At 36.7% G+C, this 23,583-nt stretch overlaps 1 protein-coding gene and 1 non-coding gene across 4 annotated transcripts in view; both read right to left on the reverse strand.

Moving 5' to 3' along the window:
• Positions 1-2,698: 2,698 nt before the first annotated feature.
• Positions 2,699-23,583, reverse strand: part of SESTD1 (SEC14 and spectrin domain containing 1) — a 151,536-nt gene continuing 130,651 nt past the window's right edge. For all 3 annotated transcript variants that reach the window (XM_024243509.3, XM_024243510.3, XM_054549560.2), the window contains 8 exons: positions 18,213-18,407; positions 17,568-17,682; positions 15,636-15,795; positions 11,420-11,501; positions 10,570-10,692; positions 8,961-9,152; positions 6,607-6,728; positions 2,699-3,917 (listed from right to left, as the gene is read on the reverse strand). In XM_024243509.3, the coding sequence (XP_024099277.1) occupies positions 3,788-3,917; positions 6,607-6,728; positions 8,961-9,152; positions 10,570-10,692; positions 11,420-11,501; positions 15,636-15,795; positions 17,568-17,682; positions 18,213-18,407 (1,119 nt within the window). In that variant the 3' untranslated portion in view covers positions 2,699-3,787. The remainder of the gene's footprint in view (positions 3,918-6,606; positions 6,729-8,960; positions 9,153-10,569; positions 10,693-11,419; positions 11,502-15,635; positions 15,796-17,567; positions 17,683-18,212; positions 18,408-23,583) is intronic.
• LOC112132513 (small nucleolar RNA U13) lies at positions 19,299-19,400 on the reverse strand. Its single transcript, XR_002914277.2, has one exon. It is a non-coding gene; the product is annotated as a small nucleolar RNA U13 (small nucleolar RNA).

Consider the following 23,583-nt stretch of genomic DNA (forward strand, 5'->3'; position numbering starts at 1 on the left):
GGTTAACTGCTTAGCTATGTTCCAGCCATGTTTTTAATGCTAGAGAATTTTTCCTTTGGGGGCTTAAGCAAAGATATCCTAATCATACAGATCTCACTACTGATGATAATATACTTAATGGTGCTTGTTTCTGCCTGTACCATTCCCTATAGGCTGAAGATGTAAAGGACATTAGCAACCACAGTATGTTTAGTTTTTAGTAGCAACAGTATTTTACTATGGCCTTGTGTACTTTGGGTAGGATGTGAGAAGGGGAGGAGTACATAATAATGCCCAATCTCTATTGGCAAGTAACTTACAATGTAGTAGAGAATTCTGAACTATTTCTTCAAATGTAGACCACATAGTGAGATAGATTCAGGTAACTTCATAATCACATCATTGGTAACAATGGGTTTAGATCAGAGTATGGTTTACTCATCACTGTCAGTAAGGTAACTTAATTGTCATGCTCATACTAAGGAGTATGACACTAATAATACCACTCCATATGTCAGCTAATAAGATAATGAAATAACAAACATGTTAAGACTAGCTAACACATGGGAGCAACAGCCAATGTAAATTTCTATAAAGTGAGAAGTATTCAATCTTCTACCTAGCAATGAAGCCTAGACCTGCCATCAATATCCACCTGGCAGGCTGAGCAGTTTCATCATCATCACCAGTGAGTCACCAGAACTGAACAAAGTCACCAACAATGAGGACTGGGAACAAAGCCAATTTGACCTAAAATGAAGTTATCATTTTTGCCTAACTCTGCTGGGTTAGACATGTGCAAAGAACAGATGCCAAACTGCCATTATATATTAAGCTTACACAGGAGCAAACAAATGATAAGATAAAAGAAAAAAAAATCCTCAAACAAACAAACCCCCAAAAACCAAAACAAAATAAAACTAACCCTGCCAGCATTTCAATAATTCCCTGAGATGGGCTAAAGGAATTGTGGGAGGTTCTGACATATACCAATTAGAAATGAGTGGTTCTTTCGGAGACTTGCAAGCTGATGTTAATTTATGACATAGAAACAACTTGTGGTTTCAAACACACTGCAGTCACTTTTTTCACATGTTCACTTTAAGAGAGCTTTGACCCTATGGAAGAAAGTTGCTTTAGGGCATTACTGGATTTTCATTCATAACTCTATGTACAGATACACATATGAAAGCAGCAGCAAATTTACAGATGAGGAGCAATGATATTCATTATGTTAAAATCATACTTGGCCTCATGTGAAACACTCAATTTACAAGTAACATTTATGAATCCTGCCTTATTTTACTCTTTTTGTAGGCAAGATAGCTTAAGGTATATAAAAATTAACTCATTTGGCAATTATAACTCCATGAGTTGATGGCAGAATTACTAACAAACCAGTTCCTTTCTAGCAAAGTCTTAAGAAAAACATTCTAACTACTCTGAAATTCAGTAGAAGAAACAGATATTGAGTATTGATATTTAGTTATTGAGTATAACTAAATATCTAGTTAGTATCTAAGAATCTAAGAATAGATTCACTTGTAAGTCAGTTCTAACTTTAAAAAAGTAAGTATGTTTAAAACATACTTCAGACTCCAATATAACAGGGATTATTACTAATACCTATAATACAGCATTCATATTTAGGAGGACTGGGCATCTGTTATGCATGAGCAAGACTGGGAATAGGAGAAGACAAGATTCCTTCCCTCAAAAGAGCTTAGTGGGTACAGACATAAACAACCGCAGAATGTGACTAGCACCATCATGAAGACTGAAATAAATAATCACAAAAGTTCATACTCATAGCAGTAAAGCCCCAAAGGACTGAGAAGATTATCAAGTATAGAAAGAACTTCCTGGATGTTCTCAGAAGCAGTGACCATGTAAGACAAGAGGGAGCAGTTGAACTTTGCCCTGAATTTCCTGGCATGTTTGACTAGGAAAAAAGGCTGCACCATTAACCTAAATTGTTCCAGGAGGAAAAGGTGATAAATATTGTAAATCTTTAATCAAGGTTGAAATGTCAAGTAGGCAATTAAAAAGAAGTACAAGTCTAGATTTCTGGACCAGGTATGTAATCCAGAACATTGGTATAAAATAAAAACTATAAGGATGAGATACCTAGAGAAGAGCCAAAAGCATTCTGAGGACAGGATCTGAGAGAGCACATGTTCAGCAGGCACATCTTAAATTAGGGTTATGTGACTGTACTCACAGTTATTTCAGAGGATAGCATCTTCAAGGAAGGAGACACTGTCTAGGAAAGGTTGCTCAATGGTGTAAATGTTGCAGAGAGAAAAGGGTAAGGGATTCAGACAGAAAAACCCATTCAGTTTGGTAGCTGGGAGGCCATTGCTGACTTTCAAAAGAACAGTTTCAGTAGAGTGCTGTGTAAAACCAGACTGCAAGGTGCTGAGTAGTGAGTGATGAGGATGTAGGGGCATTGGATGTGGATTTCTCCAAGAAGTCTGTCAGTGAAGAAGGCTGGAAAAACTAGCAGGTTAAAAGGGAGGGGTTTTTTTGCATTGGAAGATACATGAACATGTTTGTAGACCTCAAAAAGGAGCCAGTATACAACTCGTTTATAATTTTATAATGACTACAAGCCTAAAAAATAATTTTTAATCTTTTAAAAAATGTTCTGAAATAAAAATACACAAAATTTAAATTATATGCATTTTACCATTTAAACTTAATACAAACTTAAAAGCACTAGCATTTCATGATAAATTTTATTTCTAAAGGAGTCATACAGTTCTGTTACTGGACTACTTCAGAATTTATTTTGCTTTTAGACTATAATGAGAAACTAAATTTTATTAACAATTGCTATTTTAGTTCCAGAAAGATTACTCTGATATAAAGGATTACACTGAAGTAATTATGTATGCCTTCTTCCTCAGCCCTCCTCCCCTAAAGACAAAGTATCTTCAGGGTAGTTAATAATTTTGAGAATATTTTTCAAGTTAAAGAAGAGAAAAATTAGAAATAGTATTCCATTATTAATAAGTTCTTAAAGATCTAAATTGTTCACAATAATTTTTCATGATAAAACATGCTTATTATATACACATGCTTACATATGAATTTCCTGTCTAAAATACATGCAACCACCATGAAAAAACAAATATTAAACCATCCTCACAGTCCTAAGAATGCCCTTTTAAATAAGGCACTCATGTTTGGAAATAGGATGTAACTACTAAATTAAATAAGATGTTTAAAGAAGTCTTTTATTAAGCACAAACAACTTTTAATACATTATCAATACAAATAGGAAAAGGTCTTTTAATGACTATGATATATCAAAGATCTGAAAGGCTTTCTCTGTATTGACACAATAAAAATAATCAATTCTGAAGAATTACAAAGTAAAATTTTGAGGACACCACTGTCTACTAATAAGAGTTTAACTACTGTCTAAATTTACTAAATCACCTGTGGAGGAAGGGCAACTTTTTTTTTTTCTTTTTAATAGAGAGAATTCCTACTCTTATTAGCACCATTCAAAGCTTATTATCAGTTGTTTATCTACAAACTGACAGGTCAGGTAAAGCTTTAAAGCAAGTTTTCAGTGCAATGTTTATAGTTCCTTCTTTTAAGATACTTGGAATCTACAGCCTCGAAGCATGTTAAGTAATTATGCCTTGGTAGTAGCAAAGTGTTAACATGTAAAGAGAAATGTGTCATGAAAAGAAATGAGACTTATTTTGGCTGTGAAATGCATCTTAAGGTGTGGTGGCTAATGCTGTAGTATATTGACAACATGCGGGATTATGAACTGCAAATCTGCTGGTAGCTATTAGCTCTCTGTGGTCACCATTTCAGGATGTCTCAGCTGCTGCCTTTTGAGATTAACTAGTTTCATCCTGTCTCTGATGTGTTCTGCAGTAGAAGCCATGTCACTTGGACTCCCAAAATATTGTTCGGTTCTAAAAATCAAAACACACAGAAAAACCTCAGATTAATACAAATCTAATCTATTAACTGCAGTGAATACAAATAGAAGCAAAACTTTACCATAAAAAATCTACATGAGATAGCCTATGTGTAAATATCAGTTCATCGGCAATCATACTGTTTATCTCTGAGCAGGAAATTCATCAGGAAAAACATTTTTTAAAATGGCATAAAATACATTAAGACATGAGAAAAATATATTGGTGGTGTAAAGGTTATATCATGTATAGTTATGATAATAGCAACAAACTGAACAATGAAACACTGGAAATATGTGGGTCCAGAAGCATGCACAAACATAAAGTTTATACAGGTACTTGAGTGCTACCGGCTGGGGACACCACTTGTCTATACAGCTGGCAAGCAAAATAAATATTCTTTTTAATGTTACAACATTGTTTGGTACATTAACACATAAAATTATTAATTTTATTCTATTCTCAAAGATACTGTATTCAGAATCACAGAATATTTTTAGAGCTGGAAGATTTCTTAGAAATTATCAGGTTAATCTCTTTATTTTTCAGATCAGAAAAGTGGAGCCTAGCAAGTTAAATGACGTAAGCAAGGTCACACAGGGAAAAACTAGAATTTGAACCTAGGTCTTTGAGCAGTGAATCTAGAGAGACCATCAATCTCTTTTATTTTACCAGGAGAAGGTATAAAAGACAAATCTGTCTAACCTGTCAAACAAACTATACATGGCATAAACAGATTACCATTATATTAATAATTATGGAAAACATTATACACAACTTTGGGAAACATTTAATTTAGCAAAATACCTAAAAGAGATAAACATAAGTTTTAATATGAATATAAAGTGGAATAAAATAGCAATTCCAAAATATTAAAGGTGGGTGTGAACTTTGAATATACAGTACTAACATTCTTTTATCTTAAAAGGATAAGGAAATGACACATGGACTATCTATCTGTGAAACACAGATGAGAAGCTGAAGCAAGCACACCAGGGAGAGGTGTTCCTAGGCTGACATGGGTAGAACAGGAGACTGACTGTGTGACAACTGGCTGCGAAATGTAGGAATCAGGGAGGGTAAGGGATCCTGGAATGGAACAACCAGATGCACGCCTACAATTCTGTTACTAGCTGAATTTTGTTGTCTTTTATTGCAGATGTGTAATACAACTTTAGGTGACTTTAGGCTACCTCAGATTGTTCAAGTTTAGGTGTGGCTTGAGATAACATAAGTATAGACTATGAATAATATTCTTTGAAGGGAATAAAATGCCATCTTTTCAATATCAATCCCAAATAATCACTGGAAGATCATGGCACAGTGGTAGCAGTGCTTATTATGTGTCAGATCTGTTTTAAGTACTTTATACTTATTTAGCTCAGGTAATTCCCACACCCCCGTAACCTGAGGAGGTATGAGTGTTACACGGCAGTTTTTAGATGAGGGAATTCAGGCATAAAGGTTAAGTGGCTTGCCCAAGGTGTTACAGTGAGTAAGTGGTAGAGCTGAGACCTCTGGCTCCAGAGTGCACAGACTCATCACACTATACCACAATGTTAAAGATACTTATATTTTTATTTACTGGTTTGGTTACTCTATCATTTGAATTAAATATCCTCTGGATTATCTCTAAATTATTTTCACTAAGAATCAGGTCTAAATCACCAGGGATGAAGCTCCTCCTGATTCTTTTTTTTTTTGAGATGGAGTCTCGCTCTTGTCACCCAGGCTGGAGCGCAGTGGCGCGATCTCAGCTCGCTGCAAGCTCCACCTCCCGGGTTCACGCCATTCTCCTGCCTCAGCCTCCCGAGTAGCTGGGACTACAGGCGCCCGCCACCATGTCCGGCTAATTTTTTGTATTTTTAGTAGAGACGGGGTTTCACTGTGTTAGCCAGGATGGTCTCCATCTCCTGACCTCGTGATCTGCCTGCTTCGGCCTCCCAAAGATTACAGGCGTGAGCCACCACGCCCGGCCGAAGCTCCTCCTGATTCTTTTCCTGATCCATTTATTTTGCATCAGATTATTTCATATTTTTATCACTATTTGAAATGGAAAGGTGTAAGATAATCAGGACCCCATCCCTTCACACATAAAGAAATTAGAACGCCATATAACACAGTACAAAGAGAATGGGTTTGGAGCCACACAGACATACCTGAGATTGTATCTTTACGCTAACACTTAGAAGCTGTGAAATCCTGAGAGCCTTACTTAATCTCTCTGGGCCTCAGTTTCTTCATTTGTAAATCAGGAATAATCATACTGGTTTGGTCCTCTTTGGTCAAAAGTAATGAAGGTGAAATGTTTCACTGGGTACTTGGCATATATTATGAACTCACTAAACATCAGTCCCTTGTCCCCTCTTCCTTTTCCTGAATGAAGCCCCAAGTCACACTATTCCCTACCATCACAGCCAAGGCTAGAACCCAGTGTCTTAATCTAGTCAATGATCATTCTACAACAGGCTGTCAAGAAGCAACACATCTGTTGTTGGCAAGTACCATTACTGTGGCTAAGAGGTGTGGATTTCTTTTCATTTTAAACTAATTTATTGTAGGAGTTAAAGATGTGGACCAAACCTAATTTACTTGGCTGTTTAAAGAATAGATTTCCTCTTTTAATGATTTCACTTTAAGACCACACCAATAAAAAATAAAATTATAAGAACATGCCCCATACCCATCAGGATAAACTACAGGAACAGTTAATCTATCCAAAAGTGATTTCCCAACTGCTTCAATTTCATCAAATTGCTCCTCATCATTAATAGCTTCAGGCTCTTCTGGACAGTCCTGCAAAATCTGCAATAAATAAAAGAGCAACATCAATCAAGAGACACAGACAGGTCTGCAGTTTCAGAGGATCACCCCCCACCCCCACCACAAAAAAAAGAGAAAAGAAAGACACAGAAATGGAATCAAGCTCATACAAATTTGGTAGATTAAAGGCATTTTCTTGTTCTTAGCATCTTCAGGTATACCACTGTATAAGATTGATCTATTATTGGCAAAATTCTTCAAGAAATTCAAACAACAAAATGAAATACATAATTCCTACTAACAATATGGTGATTTCCAAGAAAGAAAATGCTAGACTACTATTTGGAAAATGAGTTCAATCTGTCCTTAAGAAGTATTCTTTCATTTATTAAGTAACCATTTATTGAACAATTTATGTTTATTTAGCAGCCTGGAAGGTGAAGGAGGTATAGACTGTGTTCTCAAAGAGCATATAGACGTTACAAATGAAAAATTATATAAATAAAAAACAACAAAGAGGAAAAATACATAACTGATGTGACAACTTAGCTAGATGATAATATTTAACAACTGATCTGCTGGCTTGAGTTAACTGCCATAAAATGATTAGGTTATGATTCAAATATGGGAATCTCTATAGTCCTTGATGAGATACTGTTCTTCACTTCACCCTAACCATTACCATTTAAATTAAACCACAAGAACTGCAAAATTTGAGAGAAGAAAAACAAGTATTCATTTTTACAACTTTTTTTTGCATTACACTTTATGTAATCTAATCATGTTTACGTCAGCATTACTCATAAACGGACATTTTTGTATTTTAAAACTCAAGATTTAATTTAGATATTTTTCTAATCATTATACTATATAATTTGCTATAGTTGTGGTTATTTATATTTATGCTTAATGGTATAAAATAGAATACAGTCAAGAGGAAAGTAATATCTGATAACAAAGGGCTTTACTTAGGTTTGTACAACAAGCTCCAGGAAGCGGAGCTTGCAGTGAGCCAAGATCATGCCACTGCACTCCAGCCTGGGCAACAGAGTGAGACTCCGTCTCAAAAAAAAAAAAAAAAAAAAAAAAGTTATCAGTGGTGCTAGACATTGGGCCAAATGTCACCCTTTGACAGTGAGGTGATTGGGGGAGCAGTACTGTGACTACAGAGGGCGGGGGGAGCTTCTGGGTGCTGGTAATGTTCTGTTTTTTTGAACAGTACACTGATTACACAGGTGTGTTCACTTTATGAAATCTCACTGCACAGAATACTTGTGGTTTGTATGTTTTCTATGTTAATAGTATACTTCATAATAATAAAAAATTCTCATTGAAACAATCAGTAGATAAACAAGTTACACCATTTTGTATACTTCCACTTATCATCATTAGGCCCATGTTAATCAAACACTGATCTACGGAGTTCAATGACCAGCTGAGAATGAGTTAACTATGGACCCTTCCCAACAGATGTACTTCATAACTCAGACAGAAACTGTTTAATTCCTGAGGTTCCTTGCAACATCTGTTCCATGGATCAAGTTAGGTTTGCTAATATCTCAAAGTGTATTGAACATTCCCTACATATAAACTTTTATTGTAAGAGATCAAAACAAAATTGACTACATAATAAAGTTCCTTTTCAGAATGGATATGTAAGGCTTGGGTACAATAAATTCTTACTATGAAGAGTAAGAAAAAAGTGCTATTGAAAATGTGTCCAAATAACCCTGCATATTTTATTTTTTGTTTCTGAAATTAATGACCTTAATTCATTGAATAATAAATTCTAGAATGAATCTTTAAAGAACACATATAAAAAATCATTTTACTTTTGTCCTTATTCTTATTTTTTTAATGGTCCCTACTTATAAAATCACAAGGTACCTTTTAAAAAATGTGTGACAATTAATAGCAGTTGCCAAAGCAAAACGTTTCCCTTCCAGGCATAACGAAAGAGATTGAACTCATGATACTCTAAAGAACAGAGGGCATATTCTGGACACCAGGCTTGGTGAGGAGAGAAGTGTAAAGAGAAGACTACCAGGTGATTCTAGATTTCTCCAATCACGGCTCTCCAGCACTGGTAAGGATTAAGGAAATTTAATTTCAGCTCTCTAAGGCAATGTATTATATCTAAACAAACCGTAACAACGGAACTAATATAAATATTGAAAAACAGATTAGTCATATAGTTACATTACTAAAATTAACATATTTTAAACACATATAATAAATACCACTGAGAATAACATTTCAAAAACACAAGCAAACCTTTTCAGCATTTGAGTGAAATGCAATAGCCATTTCCAATCTATGTACTCTCTCTTCAGATGCTATTGTAAACTGTTTCCATACTCTGTTCAATCGAGGAAGTGTATCCCCAGATGACCGAGAAGTGCAGCGCAGAGACTGGCATAACACAACTGTGGCCTGTAGCAACTGCCTGCCATAGTCATAAGTGCTCTAAAAAAGAAAAGGAAACATAAAATTGTAATAAAAGAATTCTTAAGAGAAGGATGGGGAAAGTGTGCAGGAAGATTGTCGTTACAATTAAGTGACACTACTAGAAATCAATACTGAATAACTCTAGTGGCACTTATTACTACAAATCATCTGTGTGTATAAGTAATAAAGGGGAAGCTATATTTTTGGTTAGTTTATAATAAGTTTCATGGCCAGGCACAGTGGTTCATGCCTGTAATCCCAGCACTTTGGGAGGCTGAGGTGGGGGGATCGCTTGAAGCTAGGAGTTCAAGACCAGCCTGGCCAACATAGCAAGATCCTGTCTCTAAAAAAAAAAATGAAAAAAATTAGTTGAGTTTGGCCACACTTGCCTGTAGTCCTAGCTACCTTGGAGGCTGAGGCAGGAGGATCACTGGAGCCCAGGAGTTTGAGGATGCAGTGAGCTATGGTTGTGCTAAAACATCGTATCTTAATTGACAGAGCAAGGCTTTGTCTCAAAAAAAAAAATTGTTTTAAAATTTTTAATTAGAAAAAAAGTCTCTTTCTGTTAGGCTTCCCCACTTTATTCTGTTTCCGCCATCACAGTCTGCTTAAATTTCACTGGCCAGAAAGAATGTCTGCTAATGAATTAATCAAAACTACTTTCAAAAGTAGGTGAAATTAGGCACTTTATATTCCATATAGGAAACTACACCTGTTAAAACGTGAACTCATTATTAGGGAAAATAAGATACTTTTTGGCTTGGCGCAGTGGCTCACGCCTGTAATCCTAGCACTTTGGGAGGCCGAGGTGGGTGGATCGCTTGAGGTCAGGAGTTCAAAACCAGCCTGGCCAACATGGTGAAACCCCATCTCTACCAAAAAGACAAAAACTAGCCAGGCGTGGTGGCCGGTGCCTGTAATCCCAGCAACTCAGGTGGCTGAGGCATGAGAATCGCCTGAACCTGGGAGGCAGAGGTTGCAGTGAGCTGAGATTGCATCATTGCACTCCAGCCTGGGCAACAAGAGAAAGACTGTCTTAAAAAAAAAAAAAAAAAAGATACTTTTCACCACAAAAAAGTTCTGTGTTATTATGCTAATACTAGTGAGAGGCAGAAAGTGAGGTTTCTTATTTACTGATATTAACATCCATTTCATATTAACTTCTGTGAATGAACAGTTGGATTGCCTTAAAAATGCCATAATATACAGCATAAATCAGAGGGACAATGCAGAACATGTATTCAGGGAAACATAAACCCTCTCAAGTTTATGCAGGCTAGTTTTGATGCACCAGCTGACATTTTCTTAATTCTGTGACACTTCTGGAATAACAAAACTAACCTTCTTGTACTTGGAGGGTAAAGTTACATTATAATCATGCAGAAAGCTATTCAAACACTGAGCTTGTGGAAAAGGAAGATAACCAGTTTTGCACCTGTGCAACATCAACAAATTTTCTATGCTTTTCCAGCAAAACTTTCGTTTCTTGAGCATCATCGCCCAATCTGATGTGAGTCTTAAGCAGAGCATCCAGAAGTTCACTTAGCCATTCTACTGCCTAAACAAAAAGACATAACAATGAAGCTGGATTCAGAACTCTTTACTTATTGTATCAAAATGTCATTTATACAGAGATTACTATCATGTGATTAATGAATCCGTTAATTGTAACCTAAAGTCTTAAAAGCTTATTTCATTCAATGATAAGCTACATGAATTAATGACCTCTCCTACTCCTCAAAATTCTTTAAATCTGAAGGCAAGACATACTGAAGAAAAGCATTCTTTTAAAATTAATATCACATAATAAAAGATCACGTATTTCTGTATATAGATCCATCAGGATTGTATTACAGATTTGTGTTACTATATAAAATCAAAAATTTTATCTAAATCGACCTGAAATGATGTTCTCTGATGATAACGACAAAATATATCAAATTGTTTATCTGGTATTGAAATTTCTCTTGCAGATGCAAGAGAGCAAAATGCAGTGTGCTCCACCAGATTTTATCCTGGATGTAACTGACAACCTAATCAACAATAATAAATAATAAACAATCCCAATCTCTAGCTCAATAGAGGATTTCATTGAGAAGATTAAGTTAAATGAGATCAATCAACTAGCTGGGAATACCAAAGTGTATTCTTCAACAAGATAAACTAGAACCCGACTTCAAGAATTTACTTTTTTAGGACCATGAAAAGCACACTTTTGTTTGTAGTTAGATGAAATCAATCTTCTAAGAAAAGTTAACTACATAATGTAGCTGACTGGTCCTTACCTGGGCAGCGTCTTCTTCACATTTAAACAACTGCACCATCTGAAGCATCTTTAACCTTCGCACATCTACCATGTCTTCACATCTAATGAACCCAAATATAAATTTAACTCATCATTTCTGTTTTATTGATTACTATTGTAACATCATCATTTGGCATATGTATTTTATAGTACACTAAAATACTTAGTCCTACACAATAGAGAATGCAAGTATTTTATATTGATTTGTAAGAATTTTAGGGATATTTATATCAATGTTACATCAAAACATCAAAATACCCGAATGATACTCAATGACAAACCCTCTTAAGGATAGCATGGATTCTGCAAAATATTAAAGCAAAATGTAAGGACAATAGTACACTAAAACCAAAAAAAATCTCCACTGCTGTTTAGCATCAAACAAATTTCAAGGATAAAAGTGTAATGTTTCTCAAATACAGGATTTTTTTTGAGACAAGGTCTCACTCAAGCACCTAGGCTGGAGTGCAGTGGTACCATCATAGCTCACTATAACCTCAAACTCCTGGGCTTAAATGATCTTCACACCCCAGCCTCCAAAGTAGCTAAGACTACAGGTATGCACCACTATGCCCAGCTAAAGAAACATTTAAAAATTAACGCTTTTCATTATATTATAGTACCTAAAATATTTAATTCTGATTTTTTTTAAAACCATCTACATTCTTAAAAACTAGATGGAGGGCTTAAAAAAACAAAAAAACTCTACTGACCTCTGGGTGTAGAGAAACACAATTCAAATTATTTTTTTAATCTCACTGTGGTCTGTTTGGATAATATAACCATTTAAATTTTTAAGGCAACTTAACCTAACTTAACTCTGGTTCATTTCCTTCATTTCCATGAAATTCTGTGTACTGCAGGTGGGATGGGGGACTCCCACTGCAGTCTCAAATACCGATAACAAGTTACCAGACGCTGCACTCTACTATACTTGATGTCCTTAAAGAAAGCTTAATAACAATATAGAAGTAGGCATCACAAGGCTTTTTTTTTAAAAAAATAAAGATGCTCTGAATAAAAGCTATAACATGACATTAAAATTCAACTTGGTTAAAGTAATTCTACAATGGACTGAAGGGAAGTGATAATTATTTTTTAAATATGAAACTAAAAAACAATGTAGGCCACCTTAATGATGAAGATGGTATCATACATATACTGTATTCAGGTACTAGATAATGTGTGCTGGGGAAAATATAAGATATGGGCTCTACTATCAAGATGCTCCCATTTGCGGAGATGTAATAAATACTATTATAAAGCTATTTAAAATGTTTTATAAGAGTAGGGAGGAGCAAGTGACTAACTTGCCTTAGAAGTCCAAAAAGGCTTCCTAAAGTAAGTATCCCTGAGTCTTGAAGAGTAAGTAGGATTTCACTGAGCAGAAAACAAGGAAAGAGGTATTCTTAGTCATGGATGCATGAAACAGCATGATGCTTTCAGGGAGATAAGAACAACTGTGTGATTTTATGGGAATGTTATAGAAGAATTGGATTATGAAGGGTCTCCTACATTATTCCAAGAAGACTAACTCCATCTGAGCAAATAGGAAGTCACTGAAGGAAGTTTTACACAATTGTTGTACTTTATGAAAATTACACTTATATACAAAAAGCTGGAGAGTAGCCAGGCCAGAGGCAGATAAGAGTTTAAGATCTTGACCATAAATGTTTGTTTGAGATTCACAGACAGCAGAACCTGGACATTTGATTAAGCTATAAGGGATGAGAAAGACGAAGGATTTTAGGATAAATCTCAAGTTTGGTAGCTGATGGTAACTTTAACCTAGGCAGGAAATTAAAAAAGGAGAGCAAGTTTTAGAGGAAAATGACTCCAGTCTGGCCATACTAGGTGATCTGGTTTGGAACTGGGTTTTGGATTTGTGTCCCTACCTAAATCTAACATCAAAGTGTAATCCCAATATTGGAGGAGGATCCTGGTGGGATGTGATTAGATGCCTCCCCTTCCACCATGATTCTGTTTCCTGAGGCCTCCCCAGCCCTGAAAAGCTGAGTCAATTAAACTTCTTTCCTTTATAAATTATCCTGTCTTGGGTATGTCCTTACAGCAGCGTGAGAATGGACTAATACAAGGGGCATGGTGGGAGATGACTGGATCACGGGGGCACATAACCCCCTTGCTGTTTTCATGTCAGTGAGTTTTCATGAGATCTGGTTGTTTAAAAGTGTGCTGCACCTCCCCCTTCACTCTTTTCCTCTTTCTCCATCCAAGTAAGATGTGTCTGTTTCCCCTTCACCTTCCATGATGATTGGAAGTTTCCTGAGGTTTCCCCAGCCATGCTTCCTGTACAGTCTGGGGGACTGTGAGCCCATTAAGCCTCTTTTCTTTAAAAATTACCCAGTCTCGGCCAGGCACGGTGGCTTACGCCTGTGATCCCAGCACCTTGGGAGGCCAATGTGGGCGGATCACGAGGTCAGGAGTTTGAAACCAGCCTGGCCGACATGGTGAAACACCGTCTCTACTAAAAATACAAAAATTAGCCAGGTGCAGTGTCACGCACCTATAGTCCCAGCTACTCGGAAGGCTGAGGCAGAAGAATCGCTTGAACCCAGGAGGCGGAGGTTGCAGTGAGCCTTGATCACACCACTGCACTCCAGCCTAGCGACAGAGTGAGACTCTGTTTCAAAAAAAAAAAGAAAAGAAAAATTACCCAGTCTCAGGTAGTTCTTTATAGCAATGCAAGAATGGACTAATACACTAGATTTCAGCAGTACATGGGGCATCCTGCAGGCGACACTAAGTAGGCAACTGGAATTATGGGTCTACAGCACGGGAGAGCTGTAACTACTAAACCATGATCTATTAAAGAAAGTAATTCAAGTAGTGAGAATGTCCAGGGAGAATATATAAAGAAGGGAATCTGGCCTCAGAACAAATCCTGGAAGCAGTAACTTTGGCTAGTGGCCAAGAAATCAGTGACAAAAACCAAGAAGAAACAGAGAAGGATCATAAATGTGTTTTCAATGAAAGATGAAATCAAAGAAAAGTTAGTTGCGCCTAATGCTAATCACAGTTAAGCAAGTCAGGACTAAAAGTGTTCTCTGAACTTTAAGTAAGATCCAGCATTTATTACGTTGGTAATGCCGGTAAGAGCAACACTGAATGAAATGGTGAGGGTAGAAGTCAGACTGAAAAGGGCTGAAAATAAATTGGAGGTAGTGGGGGAAGTAGCATGAATGTACCGTAAACCTATCCAAATGACTTAGCTGTGAGGAAGAGTTCTAATGCTAAAAGACAAAGAGTTGAAGAGGAAGACATACCCATGTGTGTGATTATTATTTTTAAAATAGGAGAAATTTAAGCATTTAAGTGAGGGCAGGAACCAGAGTAGAGAATGGGATTTGATGGAGTTAGGAGTCAGGAGGGTGATCAGAATCAGAGCCTAAATAGAAGCTCAGCTTTGATATTTTTTGATATAAATGGAGAGCTCGATCATCCTTTGTGGTGAGAGAATAATGATAAGTTTGCAGATATGAGGGAAGAAATTTCTGCCTCATGACTGTTTTCTCTGTGATGTAGAAGGAGGCTTTCTGTCAAGTTTTGTTGATAATCATAAAATTTTCAAGTATGCAAAATTTCATATAACCATGCTAGATTGTGTGTATTGCATAATTTTAATCCTTTACTTTGCAATACTTTGTAGTTGTTATTGCAAACTGAGTTTTCAAAGAATCTTTTAAATTCCTAGTTTTATAGAAAATGAAACTAAACATCGCTAGTCCACTGTTTAATCCTCCTACAGCAAATATGAGAACAATGAATGTGTGACATTCTGTAAGTTTAGATGAAGAAACGGATCAATGTAGATGACAAGTTTAACGGCAACTCTAAACTAAATGAAATTTAAGAAGCAAAATTATTCTTCAAAAAGTTTTTTTTAAAGCAGAACAGAGTCATAGACTACACTGGGGATATGGAATTTGAAGTAGTTGAGTATAACTGAAATTTTTACAACCCAATAAAAAGGAAAATGGTACCTAATAATTGAATAAATTATTACTATTTGTTAGTAAAATTATATACAGTAATCATTACATTCACCAAAAACCTACTGTATGTCTTCTATATAACAGTGAAGAATGTTTTGTCTGTATATAAAATGTTATATAACTTCTCATTTTAACTAATATTGTTATTATTTTAGTAAAAAGTAATTAACGGTCAAACTTTGCCTTTGTTTTCTAAGCTGCATATCTTCCATCACTCCTTGTATGTGGTCCACATTTTCTTTATTTTCAATGGTTACATCCTTTCCATAGGCCCAGGATGCCTGATTAGAGATCTGATCCAGGAGACCTTGACCTTTTTCACGCAAACCTTGCAATCCCACATCTAAAATAAAAGTTGCTAGATTTAATTTCTTACACAACTAAGGCGCTTTCCCTCCCTCAAACAAATCGTCTCATCAGATATTGTACCTGGATCCCAAGTATAGGAGCTTTGTACAGTAAACCATCTTGGGATGGAATCCCAAGACTCCATCCTATGAACATTTCAAGCAATAAAACCCTTTAAATGTAACTCGAACTGGAGCTTTCTCTCATGCCAAATTCTCCCTAAAGGGAATTTTGAAAACATGAGTTTCCATAGACAATAATTACTTTTAAAAAATGAAAGCAGAAGAAAAATATGAAAATTCCTATTTCTAATAGAAAACAATTTTCTGTTTTTTCTTCCTGCTTTTATGCTGTCCAACTTATAGGAGAACAAGGCAAACATGTTTTAAAAAGCGCATAAGTCTTGCAAAATTTTAAGACACTCCAGCAATGTATCATCAATGTCAAAGGATGTTGAACATTGTGACTAAAGGTACAGTCTGGCTTCTATACCATAGGAAGCAACAATTAGGGTATATTTACAATTCTCCAAATTACATGTGTAAAGGAACTTTTTTTTTTTAAAAATAAAAAAACTATTTTAAAAGAAAATTCATTTGTCATATTAAATACTAAATATTATGCATACCATCTGTTAAAATAACAGAGGCTGGCCGGGTGCACTGGCTCATGCCTGTAATCCCAGCACTTTGGGAGGCCGAGGTGGGCAGATCACCTGAGGTCAGGAGCTCGAGACCAGCCTGGCCAACATGGCAAAACCCCATCTCTACTAAAACTACCAATACAAAAATTAGCCGGGCGTGGTGGCAGGTGCCTGTAATCCCAGCTACTTAGGAAGCTGAGGCAGGAGAATCGCTTGAACCGGGGAGGCAGAGGTTGCAGTGAGTCAAGATGGCACCACTGCACTCCAGCCTGGGCAACACAGCAAGACTCCATCTCAATAAAATAAAATAACAAAGGCTGTAAGCAAGTAAAATGTCAGTACAAGCGTGATTTTTCAAACCAATTCCCTAAGGTAGTTTTCAATAATTAATTTGGTTTAGTAATGTGCAACCACTTTTTACTAGTTTTCTGCCTTAAGTTCCTGTTTCCTCTCTTCCATTGCCATTTCCCCTTTTGTCCCCCCTTGATATGACTCCCCACCTTCCCATTGTCACATCCTGATCTTTTAGGAAAGTTCATTGTGCTTCCTGCTGTAGAAAAATTCTAAAGGCCTTGATGTCAAATGACATCAAGCCTACATCAGCTTAAGGTAACTGGACTCCTTAATGTAAATGTACCCCACTCCTTGGAGAATGGGTAATCTGACAATATTCCCAGTTTGGTGTGACAAGAACCAAAAAACCAAACCAACTATTTTTTCACAAGGTTAGGATAAAGCAGCAACAAAAATCATTGCATAAAACACAATTTTGGGCATACAGGGTTTACCACAGAACATTTCACAGCTAATTACAGTTCATGCATGCACTACAAATAATTGTTCATAGTATATGCAAGACACAGCACCTGTAGATATAGCTGGGTAAACAGGCAAGGGTAAAGGCCCAGTGAAGGGAGGAGTGACTAACTAATGATGAAAAATAAAATTTTCAGCATAAATTATAACCCCTCAAGGGAATAAAACCTTTTTATACTATTTTTCTGTTTCCTGAAAATAATACTAATTAGTTCAGTGTAAGTTGACTTAATTGTCTAACCATGGTAATGATATTTAAAAAAAAAAAAAAAAAACCTTATGTTTCAGCATTTTTAAAATCTGCTTACCAACACTTTTCAGCTTCTCTTCAAGCAGTTTTAAAGTTTGCTGAATCGATGCTCCATCAGCTGGTGCTACATCTACGCACAACATCCCTAATAAGCCATCCAACTGCTGAGACAACTAAAGCAGAGGGACACCAAAGAGATAACCCTGATGTAATCAGCATCTAAAGTGTTTAATGATTAATGAGGTTTATATCTAATGAGGTTATCACAATTACACTTGAAAAGACTACACTGTTACAAGACAAGGACAAATCATTAGAATATGCGTTATCTGGAAGATAGAACACATAGATGCATGCACCAGGAAGACAAAGAAGTACATCCAGGTCAGCAGAATGCAAAAAAGTATTGAGACTTCCATTTCCATCTAAGTTATAAAGCATAAACATTGAGAAGGAGTCAAAATAAAATATTCTACTACATTGGAACACTCTAGTTAGACAATAAAAGGTTGAACTGCATGCAGAATGACTTAAAAAATACTTGTTTTTTAAAAAATCAAATTTTATCTCATTACCCCCACCAGTAATTCATTTTATTGGTTCAGAAAAATAATTTAGGAGGCATGCAAACCTGAAAAAAATTACGTGTAGATAAGTGTTCAGATAATTTGAAGAAAAGAAAAGAATCAGAGTAGACACTTACATCTTGGGCAACACCATGAAATTCAAGAGCTGCTTGTAAGAGATTTTGCCTAAATTCCAGCTGACTGGCCTGTCGATAACAAACATCACTAAGTTGTTGCTGCAGCGACTTTAGTTCCACAAGATCTTCCTCATCGCCAGCATTCAAGAGTGCTGCAATTTGCTGATTAAGTTCCACATACACTGCAAACCATTCCTGTATTCAAGATGTTACAAAGTAAATTAAGGCTCAAATTAGTTCCTGGAAGAGATTACATCCTAACTGTGATCCCTGGAACTCAATCCCTGACCTCTAAATGTTCTCTTCTCTTCCTTGCTCTAAGTGAAACCTGTCCACCCTCAGTCACCCCTGCAGCCTTCTCAACTGATTACTGTTTCCATGTCTGACATACTGCAAGCCTGAAGGTGGGTTTGGATGCCTCGTTCCTCACTACTTGCAGACCATTTATTTTCCCTCTTCTTTCAAAAAACCATATCCCCTTTGAAGTGCATGCTGTTAGATTACATCTTTTCAGCTTTCTGTGTTGTATTCCCTCATCCACAGAAGGGTTTAGCAAAGGTCACACTGCCTTCCTCTCACCTTCAGCCTTCCTAGTGACTTCCACTACATAGGCACCCACCACCGTCCTGAACCTCCAGTTCCTTGACTCCCTCCCTCACCTCCAACTAACTTGCCCTCACCTCAACTCAGCTACCTCCTCCACTGGCCATAAAAACGTGTCATCATATATTACTATGCAGCTCCAAAAATCTCAATTTCATGAAACCCATTTTCTGACCACCTATTGACTCTACCATTCACCTCTGTTTGTAGGCTCACACCTACAATCCCATGGAATCCACCAATCTATTGACCTCTCTACTGTCCAGCACATGAGAATCTCTGTCCTCACTTCCATCCTTGATCAAAGGCTATAACCACCTCCCAGCATATAACTCATGCCCCTGCCTGGCTTTCTTTCCTTCCATCAGAATGACCTGTGAAACCTGAGATCTGTTTTCTCTGCCTAATGTGTGCCTGTACCAGAGTAGCCGAACATGGGTAGACTAAAAACAACTAGGTGGATAGCGCTCTCTTTTTCCCTCACATCAGAAGGGTAATGTGCTGATGTTGTTACAAGGCTTAGAGGGAGACACATCTCAGACGAGTGTGAGCACCCATCATCACGCTTATAAACCACAAAAGGATCGACAGATCTCTTTTTAAAGTTATGACTAAATAATCTCAAATGAGTCTTTGGCAATCCTTTTATGTTTCTCTAGTAAATTCACTTTCTCATTCTCATGATCATTTATGTTTTTTTCACTATCAATCTCCAATTCCCTTTTCACTTCTTCATTCTCAGCCAAAGATCTTAATTCACTGGGAAGTAATCGGAAAACTCTTTCATCTTCCCACCAACAAATCCCCAACCCTCCGTTCTTCTACAGCCCTATGCTCTGCCCTCAGAGCTGTAATAATGAGCAGCCTGTCTCTTCTTCTAAGGCCAACCATTCCACTTGTGCATTACAGCCTATCTCTGTAAAGCTTTGCTCTCACAGTTATCTTCTCTGTCTCCCATCAGTTCTTCTGTCTCAACTGGATTATTTCCACCAGCATATAAATAAGCTGTAATATATTAAACAATAAAAGACACATTTAAGATTTGTGCATTTTACTATGCTGAAATTAAACCTGTTTAAAAAAAAAACATTTTCTTAAAGGAGTTCTCTGTATTCACTCTTTTCTCATTTTTCATTCTTTTTTTAATCCATTCCAATCAGTATTTTGTTTTCCCACCCTTCTGAAACCAATTGTCAAATTCACCAAAAAATTCCATCTCGCCACAAATCCAATGGTCAATTCTCAGTCTTTATTTTATTGAACCTCTCAACAAACAGCTGCATTTGGCACAAGTAAGCACTTCCTCCTCCTTGAAATGGCCTTTTCTCTTGTTTTCTGAGACACAACAGCTCCTTTTAGCCTTCTTTGCTGGCTCTCCTCCCTCTTTTTGCACTTAAAGTTTAGGTTGACCCAAGGCTCAGTTTTCCAGAGGCTCTACTTTTTTCTCACTGGGTTTGGATGACTTCACCTAGTCCCATGCCTTTAAATAGATCTATAGGCTAAGAATTACCAAATTAATATAGGCTTTAAATATATCTATAGGCTAAGAACCACCAAGTTAATATAGGCTCTAAATATATCTATAGGCTAAGAATTACCAAATTAATCATCAACATTGACCCCTCCCATGAACCCCAGATACTGATACTCAACTGCCCACTAGCCACCTTCATCTGAATGACTACTAGATATCCAAAATCTAACCTGCCACCAAAGACACTGATTCACTATCCTCCCAACCTGTTCCTCTCGCAGTCCTCCCTGCGCTTAGTAGCTGCTAAGGCCAAAAGCCTGATTCTTTTATCAGCAAGTCTTGCTGGCTCAACCTCATCAACTTCTATCAATTCTCATTACTTCTAATGCCTCCATCTATCAGCCTCCTGCCTTCCATTTTCGTTGCTAGTCTCTGTTCCCTATTTTCCACACAATAGCCAGTGATTTGCTTAAAACATAAATTAATTATCTGTCCAAAAGTTTCAAATAACTTCACATAACATTTAAAATAAATTTCAAGTTTCTTTTCATGGGCTAAAAGACATTACATGTTTTGGCCCCTGACTTCCTCTAAAACTTTATTTTCTGTGACTCTCCTTTGCTCCCTGTACTCCAGCCACACCAACATTCTTGCTGTTCCTCAATCATCTTCCTGTGCTGGGGTGTTTCTACTGCTGTGTCCGCTATCTGAATTGCCCTTTGTTTGGATTATTTCTTGACATCATTTCAAGGTTTCTGATTAAATGTCATCTCCTCAGAGAGGCCTTTCCTAAAATCTGTACCTATATTGCTTTCTGCTCCCCAACTTGAATGTAAATTCCATATAGTAAGACAGTATTATATCGCAAAAGCCTAGAACAACACATGACACATAGTATGTGCTCAATTAACATGCACTGATTGAAGGTATAAAACATTAACCACTGCAGATTTACTGACATTACATTAAGTAGGTCACAGAGGGTGATTTTGTCACTCAGGGAATATGTGGAAGTGTCTGGAAACATTTTGGGTTATCACAACTGAGGAGCGGGGATGCCACTGCATGCAGTTAAGTAGAAGCCAGTGATGCTGCAAAATACCCTACAATGTGCAGGACAGCCCTTACGACAGAGATTTATCTGGCCCAAAGTCTCAAGAGTCCGCTGAGGATAAGAAATCCTCCTCTATCCAATGGTGATGATAATATCTGTCTTACCTTGTTTATCAGTTATTGTTTGGATTTAACTGAATAATAAGCATAGAATATTTTTAAACTACATAGTTTATAATGGTTAACAGAGACTATTTTAAAGTAGAAAATACTACCTCAGAAAATTATCACTGTCATGCTCTAAAATATAAAAGGATTTCAATACCTTATTCATAGTACTTACAGATCATTAAATGCTCTAAATAAATAGGCTTAACTCTTTGAAGAGTAATAGCAACGGTTCTGAGAAAAGTAGTAAAGGATTAGAGTCCTAGAATAGCATTTTTCAGAGCTACCAGCATTAGACCACTTGGAGTGTTTATTAAAAATGTCTAAGCTTCACTCCTGACTTACTAAATCAGTATCTGGGAGTTGGGCCCTGGAGTATATATTTTAACAAGCATCTCTGATGACTCTTATGGCCTTTAAGGTTTAGGAATCACCATTGTGGAGCTAATTATTTCCTGGTTTGAATTTGTAAAATATAGGCTCCAGCAACCCGACCAGGGATGTAAATACATTGTGAGGACTAGTATGTCTCAAGAAATTAACACCTGAAATTAGAGACATTGGTATTACTGATTGAGGTTGCTATAAATAAATAATTAGTCTTTTTGGGATGTGGAGAGCAAAAAAATCTGGCTGATACATTTGCATATATTTTTAAAAAGTCATCCAAATGTTTCTTCCTAAAAAATAGGGGAATGTATGGCTGGGCACAGTGGCTCATGCCTGTAATCCCAGCACTTCGGGAGGTCAAGGTGGGCAGATCATGAGGTCAGGAGATGGAGACTATCCTGGCCAACAGGGTGAAGCCCCGTCTCTACTAAAAATACAAAAATTAGCTGGGCATGGTGGCGCATGCCTGTAATCCCAGCTACTCTGGAGGCTGAGGCAGGAGAATCACTTGAACCTGGGAGGCAGAGGTTGCAGTGAGCTGAGATAGCACCACTGCACTCCAGGCTGGTGACAGAGCTAGACACCGTCTCAAAAAAAAAAAAAAAAAAAAAACCAGTGGAATGTAGACTGCCTAGAACCTTAGGTGTATTTTGTTCACTTACAGCCATTCTCTGGTCTGTCTCTTATGTATATTTAAATGTGTAGAAAATGATTATTTATTTTACAGCAAAATAAAAAAAACACCACCAATATATGGGATTTGGATTGAGATGGTAAGAAAAGGGCTTGAAGGTTCACATTTAGGACACAAGCAGTCAGGATTGACACTGCAATCATATTGGCAGTGATGCATACTTGGTGAAATGATGGATATTTATACTTTATACCATGAAATGTGAATCCATACGTAGGCGGAAGGAAACATTGCCAACTCGGGTTAAAAAGGTGATTATACTCAGACTATACATTAGGAGAAATGAGTCTTGATTCACTAGGTCGACCTGTTCTGCTGCTTACTATTATGCATAATGCACAAGAGAAAGTGGTTTCTGTGTAGACCAGAACTCAGCACTATGAGATGGTGGGATAGTGACAAAATTCTGAAGTAGTTTCAGATATTTATGCTCCTCCATGTTCCTATCACACATGCTTTTCCTACCACACACTTCCTTCAATGCAAAACATAAAATTAGATTATTGAACTAAACTGCTTTTAAATTTACTGTCAGTTACTATAATCATTTTCACGTACCTTATTTTTTTTGTTGTGTTCTATTAAAAAACCAAGTTAACTTCTAATTACCAATCCTTGAACTAGGACTACAGGTTGGCAGAAATTTCATTTTTCTATGTATTAAAACTCAATATCCTAACAAATTTGGGGTTTTTAGCTTTATTTGTGCATTGTGCTTTTATATGGACTCTAAAATTTAATATATGACATTGAGCTGGTAATGCAAGATTGTATGTTAAAAGTTTTCTCAAATTCTACCGTTAATAGCTGTCAATGCCAGAAATTAGTCATAATTTCACAAGACTTGAACAATTCCAATAATGCTTTAATCTGTTAACTCTTAGTTACAGAGAGAAAAGAAAGCTTTTAATAAAATATTAGAATATCTTAAACATCATAAGCTAAAATATTCATCCAGCATCAACCAACCTATTCTCAAGGTGACAATG

The sequence above is a fragment of the Pongo abelii genome, chromosome 11 (genome assembly GCF_028885655.2).
Source record: "Pongo abelii isolate AG06213 chromosome 11, NHGRI_mPonAbe1-v2.0_pri, whole genome shotgun sequence".
NCBI lineage: Eukaryota > Metazoa > Chordata > Mammalia > Primates > Hominidae > Pongo > Pongo abelii.